Consider the following 20,939-nt stretch of genomic DNA (forward strand, 5'->3'; position numbering starts at 1 on the left):
TGTTCCTTTTTTGTTTCAAACATGCAGACTGTATTTGTTTCATGTTCTAAATTGTTGCTTTGCTACGTGGGTTTTTGACTACAGGAGTTAGTGGTTGATTAAATATGCATTTGATGCATAATTTCTAATGCAGAAAAGTAAGTTTTATTTGTGATGAAGGTATTTTGAAAACAAAGGTTGTCCTAATCCACGGATGATCAATATTTAACTATTTGAAAGTTTCAGGGTGTTGGCAATGCCTCATGTGTGATTTGCAGATCCTGCAACACTTCTCATTCTTTGAAAGTATCAGTGCTTAACACTTAAAATGCTAAGCTATTCCTTTTATCAGTTCTGTATAAGTGTATGAGAAATTCAGTAACAAAAAACCCCCATTTTGCAATATTGCTGCCATTCTTATTTTTGAGATAGAGTAAAATTACTTGTAGTGTTTGTAATTGAGGAGGGATTTGGTAAGTTTTCTTTGATTTGATGAAGTGTTTTGACAATCATTTACCTAGTTCAACATTAATTAAAATGAGGGGTTTAAAAACAAATAAATTCAGTCATAGTGAAGTACTTGATAGTATTAATTTGGTTAGGTAAGTTTGTGTGAATTGTTGTAGCGTATGGAATAGTCTAAAACGTTCCAAAAGGACAAATTTCAAAGTCATAACCAATAGCCCTTACAGAAAATTTGGAATTCTGTTGTACTTAAAACTTCTAAAAAAAAATGGAAAAAATATTTCAGTTCTGAACACAGGGATCAATTACAAAATGGCACATTTTTCACAGATATTGACAGTGCTTTTTTGTTTTGTTTTGTTTTCAATTATTTTCACAGGCTGATCCAAAAGAGCTGATTCAGATGGTCACAAAACATGTTACTCAGTACGGCTATACAGACTGGCCTGAAGAAATCGCAACTTTGATAAATCAGCTGCATTACTACAATGAACGACTACTGGATTTCACTCAAGCTCAGATTCTGCAAGGACTTGGCAAAGGAGTGGATGTGCAGAGGTTTACAGCAGATGGACAGTACAAGAGAGAAACAATACTAGGATTGGCAGAGTAAGTAATGTCTGTTATGTTTATTTTCTTTATTTTAAAATGGAATTACTTTAAGCTTTAAATCAGGAAAGTAAATTGAAAGTAGTGTTGACCTTTAGAAGGGATAAGTTACCAGTTGCTTTAGGTGTAGCAGCATTACAGTGTAAATAAAAGGAGCCTTTTCTGTTCAACTACTCCACTTAAATGAAACGTTGCTCAAATAAATGGATTGATAACTTTTAATGGAAGCTATAACTCTTTGTTTATTAACTGCTAATATTAAAGTTAATCAAGGATGAATGAAATCAAAGGTGGAGGTCTAATCTCTTCCTTTCATCTCCTGTAAACCTGCCCTAGCAATCTATTAGGGTATGCCCAAGCATCAAAGTTTGTAATGAACTATAGTTTTTTTAAAAAAAAAAGTTAATAAACTGTATTTTATTTTTAATAATTTAGTTAAAGCTACTGTATATTACAATATTTTTTCCCTGTAGTAATTTGGAAGTACTGAAGCCTTTACTGCACATGTTCTGATATTTAGGATGCTTTTGTCTCACCTTTCAGTTATGCAGAGTAGAAAAAAAGGAAAGATATAGCATAGTACTGTCTTGTCATTTTAAAAATACCTTTAATTAACATCTGCATGAAGGTACTTTAAGCTGTGAACAAGTCATGAATATATACTTGAACTCTGTATGTTTTGAAGGCAATTACAGTTGAATAGCTACTAGACAGTAAAACAAAGAGTTCTGTGCAATAAGAAGCTTTTAATATAATATTTAACCTAATTTTAAACTACTCTGTGCATAAAGCTTTTGAAGAGCATATTTAGACGTTTACAGTCTTCCATCTATATAGCTGCTCACAGCTACAATTCCAATAGAAATTTTTTAGTAAAAAAACATTGATATGAAATACTGAATAAAAATAGTAGTATAACCTCAGGTTTTCATCACTAACTAAGCTGCTGCTTTGCATCTATAAAATCTATACCTGCATAGATTTTGGTACTGCATTCATAAAAATAGCTTGTAAGCATCTTTTAATGTTTCCATTGGAGTTACTTGTTTTGTATGTATTGTTGACTGAGCACGTATCATATCAGTAGTATGTCACTAGGTGAATGTTGCGTCTTGTGTCTACAGTAACTTCAATACAAAAATTCTACTGTTATTACAGGTATTTATTTTGGATGCAGCATGCTTACTTACATTCTCATCTAAGAGTCATTTAGATACAGTCTTTCATAAATAAATAAAGTAAATATACAGAGAAAGTTCCTTACAGTAGCTAGAGACTGAAACACAATATGAAAGGTTTAGTAAAAATAAGGCTTCATAGCATGTGGATGAACATAGTAGTTTCATATCAGGCAGTTGCAAAGATCCAATTAATTACTTGTTCAGCTTGCAGCTTCCTTGCTTTAAATCTTCTCAGTTGACTCTTAATCTGCATTTTCTAATGAAAACAATGTGCAAATTCAATATAATTGTGTAGCATATTTTTTCTTATTTTCAAATTATCATTAAGTGCCTCATGTTTTTAATCTTTTGTGAAGTACTGTTTGCAGGAACAACACCTGGAAGAGATGGTATCTTATTTACAAAACAGCTTTGTACTTGAATGAGCAATTTCCTAAAACTGCTTAACAAATAGTTGTCAATTTTATCTTCCGTATTTGGTGTATTGTCATTAGAGCTTATTATGCATTATTTATCAGATATTTAAAGATCTGGGTGCCTCACAGACTTAATCAAGGTTCATTCTCAAGCAGTTAACAATTTATTTGGGCGAAATAGAGCCAAAATGTACCTGGAAAGGATTCTTCCTTGTCGTTTGTCAGTGATCGGAAAGACTTATTTTAGATTTTTAGAAAAACTGTGCAATTATAAAGCAATCTGAATTTTCATAACTTAGCTTGTGCTTATTGGGTTCTCAGAATGATTTTAGTGCATATGAACTAGGTCCCTTTCCAGAAGACTAAACCAGAAGGTCATGTATAAAACCACTTTGAATGTACTTCAGCTCTTATTAGTGATGCTGGCTTCTGAACCATTGTGTATGCTTTTGCTACTCTGTTGCCAGTGCAGACACAGCCTTTTCTTCCTGATGCATTGCTGCTGCAGAAGTTAACAAACAGCCGTAGCCAGTGGTGGTTCTAATGCTTTGTAGCTGATTGATGCCAGAAGAAAATGTTGAAGACAGTGATTGTGAGCAAACGCATGCACATGTATGATACAACAGAGGTTTTAGAGAACAAGATAGAAAAAAAATTTGCTCTGAGCTGCCAGAGGTTTATTTCTGTGAGCTTGAAGACAGTCAGCTAAATCCCATCTGAACGCTACTGCACAGGCATATTTTTTTATACTTTGGAAATGCGTGCTAGCACACAGGCAGAGTGGCTAAGGACCATCCACAAGAACTGCTTCTGACTTTGCTTTTTGCACTATTCTTGGTGCAACAACACACAGGTAGTACATCCAAACTGTGCCTGCACCGAAGCCTTCAGTGGGGATTTCTCTGGCAGTCCTCAGGCTCACAGAGGCAGGCAGTTAGGGCTGGGGATGAAAAGAAAGTTAAAATGTCCTTTACAAGGTAATGGCCATTTTTTCAGCTTTTCATTGTGTAACAACTACTTGTTCTTGTCTTGTCAGTATTATCTTGACAATGAATAGCTTGCTACTGTTCTTCATTTATACAATTTCATTTTCTTAAACCTCCATTGCCTTATGCTGCCACTGCATGCCACTCTTAAACCAGAAAGGCAGGACTTCAGTAAGGTTTATAAAGTTCTAGGGGGAATGGATCCCACTAGCTCCAAGAGCCACTCCTGATTTGTATGATTGACTGAGTTGTTGTGCAACTAAAGCATTCATATAAGCTTCCTCTTTCACTGAATCACAGAATGGCTGAGGTTAGGAGGGACCTCTGGAGATCATATGGTTCAACCCCTCTGCTCAAGCAGGGCCACCTAGAGCCAGTTGCCCAGGTCCATGTCCAGATGGCTTTAGAATACCTCCAAGGACACAGACTCCACAGCCTGCTGGACAACTTGTGCAAGTGCTCGGTCACCCTCACAGTTACAAAGTGTTTCAAAGTGTTCAGAGGGAACCTCTTGTGTTTCAGTTTGTGCCCATTGCCTCTGGTGCTGTCACGGGGCTCCACTGAAAAGACCCTGGCTCTGTCCTCTTTGCACCCTCCCTTCAGGTATTTATATACATTGATGAGATCCCCCTGGAGCCTTCTCTTCTCCAGGCTGAACAGTCCCAGCTCTCTCAGCCTTTCCTCATAGGAGCGATGCTCCAGTCCCTTCATCGTCTTTGTGGCCTTTCACTGGACCCTCTCTAGTAGCTCCATCATTAATTTCAGAACTGCTCAGTTCATTTCAGAAGTTGTTGTAGTACTTACTTTTTAAGTAGAGGGTTATTAGATCATTCCTAAAGATCATCTTTTCCTTCTGTTGAGATATTCTGTATCTGAATTGATGATACAAGGAAAGTAATATATTGTACTTTTTTTTTTTTAAATTAATGAAATTATTGAGATCAGCGTTACGGGCTAGCCTGCAGAATAGTGCTGTTTACCTCATCACCTCCAGTGTACCTTTTCCTGAATATCCTGTGTTATCTTCCCCTTAGCCAGTGACATAGTCGCTGTGCGGTTCTGGCATCAGTCTTCACCTTCACTTTAACTAGTAATCCCCTTATTGACAGTACATCAAATGATTTCTGGCAAAGGCAAAGGAATGTAAGTTTACATGTGTTGTGATTTGGCAACAGCTGTTGTGTATTCCTGGTTAAAAAAAGGTCTGCTTTTATGTACTGAATGACAACCTGCACAAACTGTGGCTACTAATCTGGAATTTACAATGTAGTGTTGTCATGGGACTTCTCCTTAATGTTGAAAAATAGAACAGAGCATCTGCCTTTAAAGATTAGATTACTTTTATTTAGTATTTTTGATAATCATCCTCTTATACGTACAACATTGCTTGCTGGGTTAAAAAGTATTCTTCTGTTTGCATTGAAGTATTGAGTCTAGTTTCAGAGGCTGGGTACAGCAAGCCTTGCTGTGCTGGGAAATCAGAGGGGAAGTGCCATGGCCACTGGAACAGAAGAGACAGGAGAGTGTGTGGGATTTTTTTCTTTCTTTCTTTCTTCTTAAATGTATTTCAATAAATACTTTATTTAAGATATATTTCTTTCTTTTAATGCTTGTGTTCTGCCTCCTTTAATTTGAATACATGTTATACAGTGTAAAGTACCTAATATTTTTCAGGGGTTGTCATAACTGGGAGTCATTACAAGAGGGTTGTGGGGTTTTTGCTGTTTTGGAGGTTTTTGTTTGTGGGGTTTTTTTGGGGGTGGTTTTTTTTTTTTTTTAACTATTAGAGCAATAGTTATAATGCAAAGGCTATTCTGATAGCTGGTTGTGAAGATTTTTCAGCATTATGTTCTTTCTTGGCATTTTGCTGTTCTACTCTGCATCTTATATCTTATTTTAGTTCTACAGTATCTTTAGCAACTATCACAGTGGAATGCAATGATATGTTGGATTGAGCATCTAAAAATCAGAATTAAGGTGTATGGATGTGTCAGCTTGTTCACCTAGGGTGGAGAGAAAATCATAGACTCCAGCTGTAAGCCTTATTTAGCATAGATCAAGATATGGTATAGTTCTACATTTGTAAATGACAAAAAAAAGAACTGGGAGGATATTCTCTCTAATTTGTAGGTTTTTTTCTGCTTTCCTTTTATTGTCATACATGGATAATGATGATAGTCTAGAAAATGTACTAAAAGTTACTGTTGCTCCACAAAGTCTGCCCCCTGCCCCCAGTATTGTAGAAAACAATGTAATGAAGCTAAGGAAGGTGTTAAACATATGATAAGGACACTCAAGTTTATGGAGTTAACGTGAGTCTGTGGACGAGTGATGTTAATATAATTTTGTAAACTAATTTACTGACAATTGCAATTGTATTTTGTAATAGTTCATGTGGTGTAAGGCTTTCTTCCCCACGTGACTTTTTAATAAAATAATCTAAAACAATATGGTAATCAGTATTCACATTAAATACATTTTGTAAAAGTTGTTTGTGACAGGTCTATTAGGATGTAATTATAAACAGATAGTATTTTTCTTGGAATCATCCTGGGGAAGAAAAAAAAAAAAACAAACCACCCAAAACCAAAAAAAAAACCCAAACCCCAAAAACCCAGGATCAGCCTTAATAGTTTTGTATTGCTCCTGTAACAGCATAAAAAGAAAACCCACGTGTGTCTATTTGAGCCATACTAGCTTCAGTGGATTATCAAAAATTAATATGAAGTTAACTTCAGGCTTTTGTCATTTAACAGATTCTTCATCTATTGTTTTGCTAAAGGGATATACAATAACAGAAAACCAGCTTTTAATATTTCTTGGACATTTGCAGAGTGGAGCTGGACATGTTCACAGCTTTTAGTCTGCAAATATGAAGAGTGTTTCTGTCTCTGAATTTCTAGGAGAAGCTTTGAGGACCTACATACCAGTTGTGCTGAAAGACTGTAGGTGTTACAACTAAAATAAATGCTAACTGTGACACATTACATCCTTTATCACTTTGTAATTGAAATGAAAGGAAAACTGAGGGTTTTGCTGGAGCACAAAGGTTAAGCAGAAACTGTCATTGAGAACCAAACTGTACATGGAGCAGGTGCCTGTCTTTGGAGCATCTCTGTAGTGGGTTGTTTCCCCCCCCCCCCCCCCCCCCCATATGCAGCACTGAGTATAAGCAAATGCAAGAAGACACACTTAATGTATTTGTATTTAACTGTGATTCAAAGCAGTGAATAAAATCTAGTTTCTTGGTTTATGAAAAAAATTAAAAAGAAATAATTACTTTTTCTAATGTAAATATTTATTTTCATGTCATGTCTTTAGGGGCTTAGTGTAACTTTTCCTTGTTTTCTTTCATGTCTCCTCCTCTATAAGGACGCTTGAAGAAAATGTCTACAAGATTGCTGTTTCTTTAGCTCAGCGATACAATGTTCCACTTTGGGAAGTTTATATGACCCATCTGGAATTTTTATTCACCGACAGCGGGTAAGTTCTCCCCAACAAATACACATAGGATTCCATTACAGAGAAATATGTGTTAACCTATGAGACAATTGAAGTATATTGGGGGTAGAGTTTGGTTTATGTTTTAATATTTCTTGTGTTGTCATAGTTTGGGAATCTCTTTGTCTTTTCCATGTGATGCTTTTCTAACCAGCCATGAAAATAGGTGTTAGAAGCAAGGATAAAAATCCGTATGTGTCTTATTATTCTTGTAAGTATCCTGGGACTTTGTTTCAGTGTTTAGGTTTCCATGGCTTTGAATGCTTAGTGCTGTCTTCAGATAGCAGCTTACCTTGTAGTTATTTTTACAGTTCCTTGGAATACGTCCTGGAGCTTGATAGTTTTTATATAATTATTTATTTAAAAATAAAGTTTTGCTATTTATTGATCTCTCTTCTACGTAATAGCAAAGGAAATAAATATATTTGAGCTTCCCATTCATCTGTTCATCTCAGTTTCAGTTTTTTATAGAACCACTTTTTTTACAATATTTCTTTGGAACTGTTCTAGCCTACAAGATTGTGGCAGACCAGACCTGGCACTGGGGGGGGGGGGGGGGGGGGGCATGGAGAAGAGGGAGGCTTTCTTTTCTATTCCAGAGTTGGTTCCAGGGCCTTTTTTTAAAAAAAAAAAAAAAAAAACAAACCAAAACCAAACTTTGACATCATGTCAGTCAGACAGGTACTTTTTGCCCACTGAAAGATGAATAAACTGGTTCGATGAAAGACTAAGCTACTTGCCCAAGTAGCGCATTTGTATGTCAGTGATATAGAGCCCCCTGTGTAATACGGCAGCTCTTATCTACTGTTCTGACAGACATGATCAAATTAGTCTAGTTTGTTTCAAATTTTAAATTGTGAAAGCAGCTTTAGCTTGCAGCAGTATTTGTACCTCTCTTAACATCAACTATTAATTAAAAAGCATTAAAAAGCATTAAAATGTTTTATAAAACATGAGGCATAAAAAAACAAAGCCTGATAGATGTTGGTGCAAGATCTGAGAAGATTAAATAACATACTGAGATTTTCTTTGCTTCCTCCAGAAAACAGAAGTTGTACCCTCTAAATTTTGATGCTGCTAAATTATTTAGGGCTTTCAACAAAGTAGACAGTCAGGTATAAACATGGCAACACTGGGGTGAATGTGAAAGAGCCAGCTGACTTCTCTGGGACTAGAATATTACCTAAGATATTTTGCAGCAGTTTTCTATCATTTTCTTTGTTCTTGTCCTCCATGAGTTAGTATTCATAGAATTCTGAAATCACTGAAGTACAAAGTAACAACCTTTTCCCTAATGAAATTCAAAAAAGTCTTGAAAATTGATGTATAATAGCATAATATGCTGCTGAGCATGTTTTTGTTGTATCATAATCTCATTTTAAAGTTGATTGACAGCATATGGCCATTACAGAATATTTAAGTCTTGGGATTATGGCATTAATAATGCATGCCTTGTTATGCATTCATTCTGAACTGAAAAGAAGTTTATTCTAAGACTTACTGCAAATTTGGTTAAAGAGATTATTTCTGTAAGCCACTTTATGTAGGGAGAAGCTCAAAAGAAGTACTTACATAGTGTGTATTAACTGTTTCTTTGATTACCTCATGACAAATAAACATCACATGTTTTTCTGTTATGCTGTGATTTTGAGTCTGATAAAAATTGTTTAGAACTAACTTTTTTTTAATTCAGTGGAAATTTAATTGTTTCTTTTGAAGAATATGATCAAATTTGATTACCAAAAATCTATAAAATACATTTTATTATTTCAGTGACAGGAAATGTTATGTTTGCCTGTCACAGAATCTATTATTCCACAATCTCTCTGAACAGCATAATGAACCCTTCCACCTCCCACTCCTCACCCCTGTCCCCACTCCCCAAAAACACACGGCAAACCTCTGTAGATCCTATCCATATAACTTAATGTCCATCTAACCTTTAGTTTGAACTTTGGGTGTGGACACAAAAATGTATTCAAATCACACTCTTGAAATACATCAGTCCCAAGTGTCTGTTTTGTCTTATATAAAAGTGCATGACACTTTATTTCCATTAATATAGTAGAACACTTAACAAATAACAAGAATTGAGAGACTTAAAATAATGCTTACAAGGTTAAAAACATAACTGGGGTAGGTTCTAGATGTAAAAATAACTCAGAATAAATTATTCTCCCCCAGAAATCAGAGATTCATTTTAAACTGAGCGAAGGTCGTGTTTGGGGTATTTATTGCAAGAAAATAATCTTTAGGAGTGAAACTGAGACATATTTTACTTGGATATCAAAGAGAAACACTAACTTATGTGTGGCATTCATACATAGGAGAAATTCATGTTGAAATTCTAATTTAATCAATTTTAAAGGTATCAGAAATTCAAATGGAAGACATCAGATTTCCAAGAGAAACCTACTACCTAACATAGTGTATGATTGGACTCTGGGGTGAGTCAAGGTATGGTAGTCATCCATAGGTGACTTCTTTCCTCAGATTTTAGGTAAAACTTTCAGTTGAGAAAGGTATAAACTTAAAATGAGACTTCCTTGATATGCACCCATTTTTACCCCAGGTGAGGAAAAAAGGAGTGATTGCATTCATCTATCTTTTATGTAGTCAGCTGGAGGTATCTGAATTCATGCTGTGAAAGAGCTAATGTATTCTTTTCAAAAGGATCAATAAAAAAATTTCCTAAAGCAGTGAGACTGGCTGAGGTCAATCCAAGACTTGCTGATATTTTCATAAGTTTTCATGGATGACAATTTGAGAGGCAACTTGATAAAACTGTCAAATGAAATATGCTGAGCATGAATAATAGTGTCAAATAGATTAACTAGTGGACAAGAGCCAATTTTCAGTGATAATGTCTCTCAAAGCATGCACAGGTGCTCACCTACTACAGAAAATAGAATGTGATAGATTGGGAGAGCTTCTAATTGGGGAATAGGATTTTCTAGCATCTCTCAGCCACAAGGTTGGGTTTTTTTTTTTGTTTTGTTTTTGAAAAATAAAGGCTTCCTGTACAAAAAGCTCTGGACATATGTCTAGTTTTACATATAGCTATAATTAGATATGTGAAATGCTACTTTGAATCCCACTTCAGCATTCATGACCCTTAATCTGCATGTCCAAGTCAACAGATAACAAGATCAGGAAATGCAGGAGCTCCTTAGCTTGTGTTTATGGAGGGTAACAGCTATCTAAATATTTATGAAGGAGTATTTACTCTTTCAAAATGTCTTACAAAGTTGAACTTTAATGCTTAAATAAGGGAAAGTATTGTCCTGTCTCCCAAGTGTGCACCTGAAGAGTCTTTCATGGCACCTCCAGGCCTTTAATGCCAAAATTCTTTCTAAATGCAGGTTATCAACACTGGAAATAGAAGAAAGAGCACAAACTCTTGGTCTCTTTGAGACTTTGAAAACCAATCCTGAAACCTTACATGAACACATGGTTAAATATGTTTACCCAAGTATTGAAGGTAGAGATCACCAGCGGCTGCTTTATTATTTTACACTCCTTGAAAACTGTGGTTGCTCAGAAGTGGTGAAGCATGCTATTAAACCTGAAACTCACATCCGACTCTTGAAAAAATTCAAAGCAGTTGCACCAGGTAGGAGAGTTCTTATTTCTTTTCTTCATAGTTGTATATACTATTCTGTTATGTGAGTGTTGACGTGATTATGCTTATCTAGTTTCTACTCTCCAGGTAATATTTTTTTTTCAATGAGCATATCATATGAATGCAAGTAATTTAGTAGGTTAGTCATGTCTTATAGGAGTAAGTTCCTTCCCTTTGTATTAATGGAAATTTAGTTTACTCTATCACAGCAGCAAAAAATATTTAAAAACAGGTTTCTGTTGGTGATGCAATTTAAAATTATTGGCAGTGGTTCAGAGTGTATTTTTAAAGAAAAAATACGGACCTCCTATAGCATAATTTTTAACACTGCAAGTTTAACATAAATAGTCTCAAAGAACTTAAGACAGTTTACCTTTCAAAAGTCTGAATTACATAACGTATCAGGAACTTTAAGCATTTTTTTTGTTTGTTGTTTTAAAGAGGGTAATCTTATTTTGTGTTTTATCCTTGATGTTAGCTTTTGCTTTTGCAGAACTACATTATTTGTCCTCCTGCATTATCAGACAATGTCTGTAAAAGTGAGCTGCTGGAAAGCACCCTGAAATTTTGAATACTAGTTTCCATTTGCTTGTTAGTTAAGTATTAGCAGTATCTTGAATTTCAGTTGAATAACTCCAAATCCAGTTTCAGAATGAAAAATATGCACTGTATGCAATTACCTGCTGTGGGGATTAATTAATTATTCAATACTGAAACCTCATGTGTATCAGACACTAAATTTGCTGCAGAATTTGGAGAGATTGTGCATATGAATTCATTTATTGTAGGAAGAAAAAAAGGCAATAATTTTTTTTGGGGGGAGGAATTACCTTCAGTTCTCATTGATGTGTTTAAACGCTCACGTTCTACAGCGCTTGTCGAAGAAAAATCTGTCAATAAGTTATTGTTTGCCTTCAAAATTATTTTTAAATGTTGCTCAAAAAAAAAGTCCTAGGACCATACGTCAGACATAAATTAGTCCCTTTGTACAGTAAAAAAGTAAATCTATTGTATTACACCCTTAATTAAAATTCTCAGTGTTCAGCATAATTTATAGATAGTAGGCAAGGAGCAACATCAAAGTGTTTGTAGAGGTTACAGGCCCTGAGTATATGAAGAAACACATGGCAGTAGAAATCCCTTGTCTTAGGAATTATATGCATAGAGAATAAAGTAGTATTGTTGCTAGAAATATTTTGTCATTGCTAGAATAATTTGCAAGAATTTTCTTCCTGTAGGAACCAAAGTAGTAAGAGGACTCTTGTGTTATGTAGATATTCGTGTAAATGGATCTAAATGTCATGTCTCTAGTTGACCTTACTTAGTTTACCTGTGGTTAGTGCCTTGCATTTTTGCTGAGATAGGTAGTAAGTGCCAACCATTACGTGGTCAGAATACATCTTTTTTTAATTAATGATGAGTTTTCTAAAGAGGTAAGTGCATGAGGTTTTCTAGGATTTATATTAAAAATATAGTAACATGATTCTATATATATATTCTTGCTTCTTTGAGAATCTGCTTTTTTAGTTTGTATTGATATATAATGTTAAAGTATGGTCCAGGGATTGAGAGATTTTACACGCATCAGGACATCATAAAATCCCATTGTTACCTGTATACAAACCTGTCCTCCTCCCCAGTCTTGTCAGTATGTATGATTGTAAAAGGAGATGGAGTAGAGTTTTTCTAGTTCTGCAGATACTGGTTTAGTACTGATTGTTTTACACATAAATGTAGAGTTTGAGTAGATTTAGCTATGAATAACTTTTGTTTGCCTTTTTTCCCTTCTGTCAATAGGTCTTAATTACAAAAAGCTAACAGATGAAAATGAAAACCCTCTGGAAACACTGCAGCCCATCCTTACAAGTCAAAATATTTTATCTATTTCCAAACTGGCTCCCAAAATTCCTAAAAACGATGGCAGTATGCTGTCACCAAGCTCTATTTATGCTGTCTGGTTACAAAAACTTTTTTGGAATGGTGATCACCATCTCATTAAAAAAATACCAGAAACCATGGATGAGTGGCTACATGCATATAATATGTGTTCAAAGTACTTGGATAGACTTGATCCAGATGATATTGTCACTTTTATTGATGAAATTACCTTTTCTTCAAAAGCTGTCACAAAGGTAAGCAGATGTATTTGAAGAATTTCAGGCCTCAGGTGAGGCACAGTTGAATATAGTATCAAGGAGAAAGTCCCAGCAAATGTTTACCTTTTTCATTTTACAGTTTTTAAAGATAAATTCATAAATCTACCTTCCTCTGCCTATCTCTTCTTTTTATGACTGCTAGTATAAAAAAAAGATTTTTATTCAGTTAGAGGACTTAGCTCTGTGGATAAGAGAGTTTTTGATGGAACCCCAAAGTCCATGTATTCTGGTTCAGCAGAGAATAAGATATTCTTCTGTATTTATTTATTTTATTTGTGCTCATCCTAAAATTCATTGTGCCGCAGGCTTGTGTTTAGTACCAGGCTTTTGCATTCTGAATAGGATGCTCCACAGAGAAGCATTCTGGGCCAATGCATATGGTTTCTAGGCACTGTAATAATACAAATGATAAACTCCGTCGTAATCGCCATCTGGCTGAAAGCCTGTTATTGAAAGAACGTGCTTTCATGTCTGTAACGTATATTACCAGATTTGCAATTTCTTTTTGCCCAGTGAAACCTACTTATAAGGATATTTCTAACATAAGGTCTTACCCATGCTTTTTTACGTATCTTTACTGCCAAGCACAAAAGAGAGATGAGATTTCTTAGATATTTCCTTATTAAAAGATCTTGAGATGTCTTGACTAACTTAATCTGAAATGAAAAGATGATAAAGAAGAGATGTTTTGTAAGGTTTTTTGTGTATTCTCTTTTCTGGATTGTGCTCATTTTCCAGATGTGTTTATTCACTGCATTCAATGAGGTGTCATTTGTTCCCTCTCTGGATATCATTTTAGTGTTCCCACGATATTAGTATAAATTTATTAGAACCCATCTAACCTGTATCTATGCCAGAATTTGTTGAAAAATATTTTCTCTTCATTGAAATCCTGGGAAAATGAAAAGCTTTGTCAGCATCAAATTTATGCTTTGATCTGTCTGTCATGCTGCTAACAGACCAACACTTTTTATCACTAGTCCCATCAGCTGTCTCTTAAGCCTGTTCAGCAGAACCACTGTCTTGTTTAGGCGTTTTGATCCTTTCTATCACATAAATATACTGAGTGTTTCATGCTTATCAGGAAAGACTAACACTCACTCTGAGATCTCAATTGCCAGACCTGACCTGGGACTGAGGTAGCCAGGGGATGACTGCTGTCTAATGAGAAGGAAATACTGTCTTCACGTATGATCGCCGCTAGTGACTACTTGAAACTCTTGCTGTTGATGTATCTTGGGCATTTCAAGATTATTTCTCATTTATTCCAGATGAATGATGCAGGGAGAGAATGGATAGCCTCCACTGTGTATCTGTTTTGTAACGCGTTGTTTATTTTCATTTGTTTATTTTTGTTCAGCATTCTAATACAGTTTCTCTACTCTCTTAAGACGAGTAGGAGTAGCAGGAAGGAAGTATTGATAGCAGGATTATTGTGGTTGGTGGCCAAGCAGAACTTTGTAGCAGAAATCTGTTTGCTTTTTGGCCATGAAAGATACTCAAGAAGTGTTTGAAACAGTTGGTCAAATCAGCTGATTTAGTGGGTCCCCTGCACTGGGTTCAGGAATGAAACAGCTATTTAACCAGCTTGCAACTAGTTTTGCCTCAGGATCCCATCCAATTTTCAAGTGGAAGTGTACAATGAAAAATTATTGTGGTAGAACCTGAAAACTTATTTCTCAGAGATCTCTTTCCTCTAACTTTCATCTGAAAAATGCTTCCTACGTAAGAGCTGCCTTTTGGCTTCCACCTTTTACTTAAAATTTTATCCTGTTTTGAGGCTGCACTGGTCATGCAATCACTTTTTAAAGCTCTAATTCAGTGCTTTCTTCCCAGCCCAGTTCTGTGGCCAAGTACTTTATTATACCCGTTTCCCATTCCTATAACAGATGCACATTTCTGTATTCATGGAAGCACTGATATTTAATATATGTAAAGGACTGCAAAAAAACATGGTCATTACCGTGAAATAATCTCTGCTGTCACTGAGACAGCTGAGTTTTCTCACATACAGAAAATTTGTGGAGTTTAAGTGGACCTTGAGAGGAAGCTTAAAATCAAATAGTGTAAGTAGGTTTTTTAGGAGTGCTGAGAGGTGAATTGGCTCCCTTTGGAAAAAAAAAAAAAAAAAGGCAACTGCTACACATGCACATACACACTACTCCCCTCTCACCCCTCAAAATTTCAAAAGAAGAGGGGGGCAAAGGAGAGAGTGAGTAGTCCAGGAAGGTGATGAAATGCACTCCACTGTTATCCTTGTGGAACAGTACCTCCATCTAAAGACCTCTCTTGGTCAGAAATAATCAAAAAAAGTCTCGAGTGATGAGGGCTAATGGGAGGCAGGCTACATGCATTGAACCTCAAAGGTACCATTGCTGTTGACACCACGTGGGAGCTTAGGAAGCAGACATCAGAATATCCCCCACTGTTTTGTTATATCAACAGTAGTAAGGAGACGCAGGTGACAGGCCAGCAAAGTAATAGGAAGCTTCTTCTACTTGCGTGTCCCTTGAATTGACAGAGAACCTGGGAGCAGAAAGCGTAATTGTACAAAAGGGAATGAAAGCACAGGGATTTAGTGCTGACTTTGGCAACTTCTCGTTCTTGATGAGAAAGACAGGAATGTGCTGGGCTTTGGCAAGGGGCCGTCTTCTTCACCTTTTCACTCGCTCTTCTTTTTACTTTGTTTTTTTAAAAACATATTTTAGCATGTGACTAGTAAATGTATGTCTGAGATGAAAGAGGTAGTATTGAAAATTAAAGGATAATTAACTTCCTGATGAGTTGAGCCAGCAGTGACTGAATAGAAACGTGGATGAGTGAGCAGTGCTTGACTGGGCAAAGGGGTTGAGAGAATGTCTAAAATGGAGAAATGGATGGGGCATTTGCACTTGTGAAAGAGCAACTAACATTGTTATGCTGACGTAATTTGGGGTGTGATGAGGTTTTAGGTACTCTTAGCTCTAAGAGCTCAGAGATTCTTTTCTCCCATGTTTCCTGCAAACAGTAGAAATGAGTTACCACCTCGAAGATGAGAATCACTTCCCCAACCTTAAGGGTTCCGAGAAATGGTGACATTGGGTGGTGGGAACTGTGTGAGCAGAGATGCATCCTAGTGGGGCTTTAACCATGTTACTTTGGGTGTATGATTTATTAATATACTGGATATTCTATATGAGACAGATCAGACTTCTTCCCAAAATTTAATATTTTTTGATCTGCAGCATATCCTATAGGAGATGTTGTACAATTTTTGAGGAGTTAAGTGTGACTTGTGAATCCAGACTAATCCTTGATTGGTCTAGTGGCTAATTATTCACTGTTTATTTTTAAAAAATACCTTTCTTTGCTGAACTGAATTTATCTAGTTTTGAGACAAAATAGACCTTTTGTCTGCTATACTAAAGAGGTAGTCATCAAAGCTTGCTTCCAGAGTCAGACATTCGGTGGATGCCACTTAAACTTGACTTTGATAAACTGAATGGACTCACCTTGGGAAGTTTTCTGCCCTTTTTTTTTTTTTTTTTTTTGTGTGTGGGGGAGGAGTGTTTTGTTTTCTTTTTTTTCCTAGCTCTTCCATTATTATCACAACTCTTCTTTGGATCCAGTATAGCAGCATCTGTCTTCCATTGAAGAAGGCAGAGGTTGATGCATATTCCTGTTGTGTTTGTGGTAAGTGAAATAGATGAAGTTCTTTACTTTTCATCAGTACCCTGCTCACATGTTGAAGGACTGTAGTACCCATCCTTTGACCAGAGCAGCTCACTGCTGCAAGCAGTGAGAGGGTTCCTGCTTGTGGCACTTCTACTCAGAAATGCTTTTAATTCTGAGTAACTATTCAAGTTTTTCTGACTAAGTAATAATTCACTCCACCTCCAGAGTGGTAAGTGTAGGCTATTTGTATGTATGGAGTGGATTTCTCCCTAAAAGGGAGATATTCCAAATGTTCAGTGGAACTACTGCTTATATTTTTGCATGCATTTTCAGTCTGTCATCTTTTCTTCCAGCAGCTCTGTTTGCTTTTAAATAATGCTGACTTCACAGAGTCTTAATTATAGTAATGATCATGTCAACTTTTTTATCTTGATGATTTCCCATTTATTGCCCTTTGTGTGATCTGTGTGAAGTGTTTTAGGTAATTCGGGGGATTTTTTTCTTCCTTTGTTGACAGTATTTTGTTCATTGTGCTAGATAGTCGGTTATGTCTTCAAAGAACCATCTGTTTCAGAGCTCATAGGTCATTGCCCTGATGTTTGTTGATTGACAGTACTCTGGAAAAAAAAAGCCCAACACAACAAAACCAAAAAACCAAAACCACAATTTAAAACAATTACTTTTTTAATCGCTGTGTTTTCGTTATTGAACACACACTCCAAATGGGGATGGGCACAATATGTTGACTAGAAAGAAAATACTACAGCTTTAGACAGCAAAACTAGAATAAAAGGCAGTGGTGTCATCAGTTAAGTCTTCTATAGAGAAAGAGAAGTTGAAATTTTCCTTACACAGGCTCTTCCTTGCAGCCTTCCATGGGCTCGGACACATTAATTCAGACTATGGCTGATGATATTTTTTGTTTATTATTCCATCCTTTATAACTTCTTTTCCACCTTCTGATGCAAAGGAATAACTTTGCTTGCAACTTAATGTTTTCAATTGAGAGGTTAAATCTTATTGTCTCGGAGTCAGTAATGCTTTTTTGACCATTTTCTTCCTGCTTAAGCAGGAATACGATGTCTGCATTTTGACCACACACCAGATGAGTGTGGAATGGGAACCTGTTACAACTGGATATTAAGCTGCATCATTTTCTCTTTCAATTTTAATGACTTTAAATGCCATTTTTAATAATTGTATAAAAAGCTCAGTTTAAAAAAAAGGCTGAAAGTAATGTTCAGTGTCTTTTGTCTGGCTGACTGACTTCTTAACACTGTATAAAATGCTAAGGAAAAAGGCAAGGCATGACATTGCCTGAAGATGTACAAGAAATGTGTTAATAGTGTTCTTACATAGCATGACTGCGTTCCAATGTTACCTTTTGAATTACTTGGCTTCTTTTTATCACTTTTTATCACTGTGCTCCACTTCAATTGGTTTGTCTTGTATGACCTTGTTTTCATGGGTGTTGACAGTACCTCTTTTTCTGCTATCAGTACATTTTTAGATACTTTCTTGTGCCTTGCCACTAATATAATTATTTTAATTAAATCTGCTTCAAGACTGCATAATAGGAAACTTCATGAATAATGTCTTTTCTTTAGCTGGTTCCTTACATGCATTAGAACTTCTACAGTGATCTCCAGATGAACTGTACTGGGTCTGGCAGGGATGGAGTTAACTTTCTTCATAGCAGCCCCTGCGGGGCTGTGCTTTGGATTTGTGACTAAAACAGTGTTTATAACACACCAGTGTGTTGGCTGTTGCTGAGCACTGCTTTGCACAGTGTTAAGGCTTTCTCTTTTTCTCAACACCCCAGCCCTGAGTAGGCTGCAGGTAGGCAAAAAGTGGGGAGGGGATACAGCCAGGACAGCTGACTTGGGCTGGCCAAAGGGATGTTCTGTGCCATATAATGTCATGCCCAGCAGTAAAAAAACAGGGGGTTGGAGGGTGTCTTCAGAGATGGTTGTTGCTTGGAGATTGTCTGGGAATTGGTCTGCTTGTGGGAGGTGGTGAGTGATTGCCTTTGCATCACTTAGTTTTGATATGTTAATGTTTTTTTTTCCTCTCTCCTTCATGTATTAAACTATCTTTATCTTGATCCGCAAGTTCTCTTGCTTTTGCTCTTCTTTTTCCCTCCCCCCACAGGAATTGGGAACCAGCTTTTGTTATTCTCTAAGTGTTTAACCTACTTCTGAATTAACTAGCGTAATTTGCTTTCCATTCTAGTATATCTGCTTGGCTTATAGCTACATGACATTTGGTTGGTGGAACATGTAAAGCTGGGATTTAGTGGCAGAGATGGGAACTGGACCAAACTGTTCCATCTGAACAGCAGGAAACATTTTTCATTATGAGGGTGACGGATCACTGGCACAGGTTGCGCAGAGGGGTTGTGGAGTCTCTCACATTGGAGATATTCAAAAGCCACCTGGACATGGTCCTAGGCAGCTGGCTCTAGGTGGCCCTGCTTGAGCAGGAGGTTTGGACCAGATGCCCTCCAGAGGTCCTTCCAGCCTCAGCCATTCCGTGTTTCAGTGTTGCTGGGATCCCAGGTTCCTGTGGCATTAAAAAGAGGGGAGCTGTTTCCATCATCAGAGTTGCATGCTAATCACTGGCAATAAGAATGGCAGGGTCAATGTCTTCATGTGCAAGTGAATGTTACTTGTACAATACTGTATTAAGAAATACTTACATATTCTGAAGGAAATGGGCTTCTGAGATGAGTTTTTACCCTGAGGAGTGAAATCTGTTGAGCTGAATTTCTATGTGTTCCTTGATTTGAAAATGAAAGAAAACAGATTTTAACGATTTTTCATTACATATTGTAGCCTATAGAATTAAAAAATCTTTTTATACTGTAAAAGCTTTTTAAAAAGAAAACTTCACTTCACATGCAAACAAAGATTGAACTAGCCCCTAAGCTACTTGTTTTTATCACTGGGTATGATACCAAATCTCATTACTGAAGCTGACTAGAAGTACAGAGGATAGCCATTCATGTTTTGAAATAGAATAATCAGAGAAATGATATGTTGGTAGTGCTGCATTTTGGCACTATGCAAATATGAATGCAAAATGAAAATAGTCTTGGGAAGAGCGTGTATTCTTTTTTTTCTTTAATGCTCTATTCTGTATATGCTTATGGCATCATGACTTCTAAACTGGCAGTATATTCACACTGTTCTCTAGGATATAACAGTTAGATGAAATACTTGAATTGTTTGCCTTTTGCATTTCTCTTAATTGCATTTTTAACATTAGAATGTACAGTAGAAGGGGGAAAATGTAATACGTAGCTGTTTTCATCTTTTATCAGGTTTACAAAATGGATATATAAATCCATCTGTGGTCATTAAATTTAAATGTGATATGAAGTGTATCACCTTTTCCCTGCTTATAGTAAAACCTCATATTGAGACCTTGTTCAAAGTAACAAAATAATACTTAATTTCTTTTGGTGGGAATGGAACTGAGTCAAGTTTGGAACTGAATGGTAAAATACCCTTTGTATTTACCCTGTTAATGCTGTCAAGTTTTCTTAGCTCTTACAATAATGTCCACCCATTTTGCTCTTATCATTAAAAATGTCCAGTAGACCATTACTGCAGCTCACAGCAACAGCACTAAAAAACAGGAGTAACCCCTACATCTTTCTGTGAGGTTTGGGTTGGGGTTTTTTTGTTTGTTTTTTGTTTGGTTGGTTTTTTTTTTTGCGGGGGGGTGGGAGATAATTTAAATATATAAGCTGTAAAACTTTCCACAAACTAATCCTTATCAGGCTTTCTGTGTCTTTACAAGTAGGTAGTTTAATTCTTGATGTAAACATCAATTTGACTTTCTTATGAAGAATGCTATAGCAGTTTAATTTTCCTCTTTCTATGGTAATTCAGCCTCTTTCCTATTTGATGTGTCATACAGATTCAAGCTTTTTCTCCTAATGTATTTCAACTTGAAAATGAAAATGGTTTGTATGTCTTTGTCCAGTATTCCAGTAACTAAAGCACCTGATGTTAAAAGTACCTAATGCTGTGGGTTTAGGCAGAGGAGACAGGAGACCCCCCACCCATTAGAAAGTATATTGCAAGCATCCTTAAAACTGTACTTGAAGTTATAAAACTAACAAATTATGCATTAATTTTTAAAATAATATTTCAGACTTTGTTGTGGACTTACAGCTGAATCTGTATCTTTCCTGACTTAGAAGCACAACAGTTTGCTGCAAGTACTGTCTATATAAAGAGTATTTCCATCTATATCCTTTTCTAACATACTCTTGGTTTCTGGAAGCTTGGGAATCTGTGCTTGTTGTCCAGGCTCCATTGTGAAGTCCTAAATTCCATTCTGACACACTGGAATGACCCTTT

The 20,939-nt window shown here is 36.2% G+C and overlaps 1 protein-coding gene across 3 annotated transcripts in view; it reads left to right on the top strand.

Annotated features, from left to right (window-relative positions):
* The window catches only part of NBAS (NBAS subunit of NRZ tethering complex), a 182,173-nt gene that overhangs the window by 105,497 nt on the left and 55,737 nt on the right, over positions 1-20,939 (top strand). For all 3 annotated transcript variants that reach the window (XM_072858557.1, XM_072858556.1, XM_072858555.1), the window contains 4 exons: positions 824-1,053; positions 7,009-7,119; positions 10,500-10,750; positions 12,557-12,891. In XM_072858557.1, the coding sequence (XP_072714658.1) occupies positions 824-1,053; positions 7,009-7,119; positions 10,500-10,750; positions 12,557-12,891 (927 nt within the window). The remainder of the gene's footprint in view (positions 1-823; positions 1,054-7,008; positions 7,120-10,499; positions 10,751-12,556; positions 12,892-20,939) is intronic.

The sequence above is a fragment of the Ciconia boyciana genome, chromosome 3, assembly GCF_034638445.1.
Source record: "Ciconia boyciana chromosome 3, ASM3463844v1, whole genome shotgun sequence".
Classification (NCBI taxonomy): domain Eukaryota; kingdom Metazoa; phylum Chordata; class Aves; order Ciconiiformes; family Ciconiidae; genus Ciconia; species Ciconia boyciana.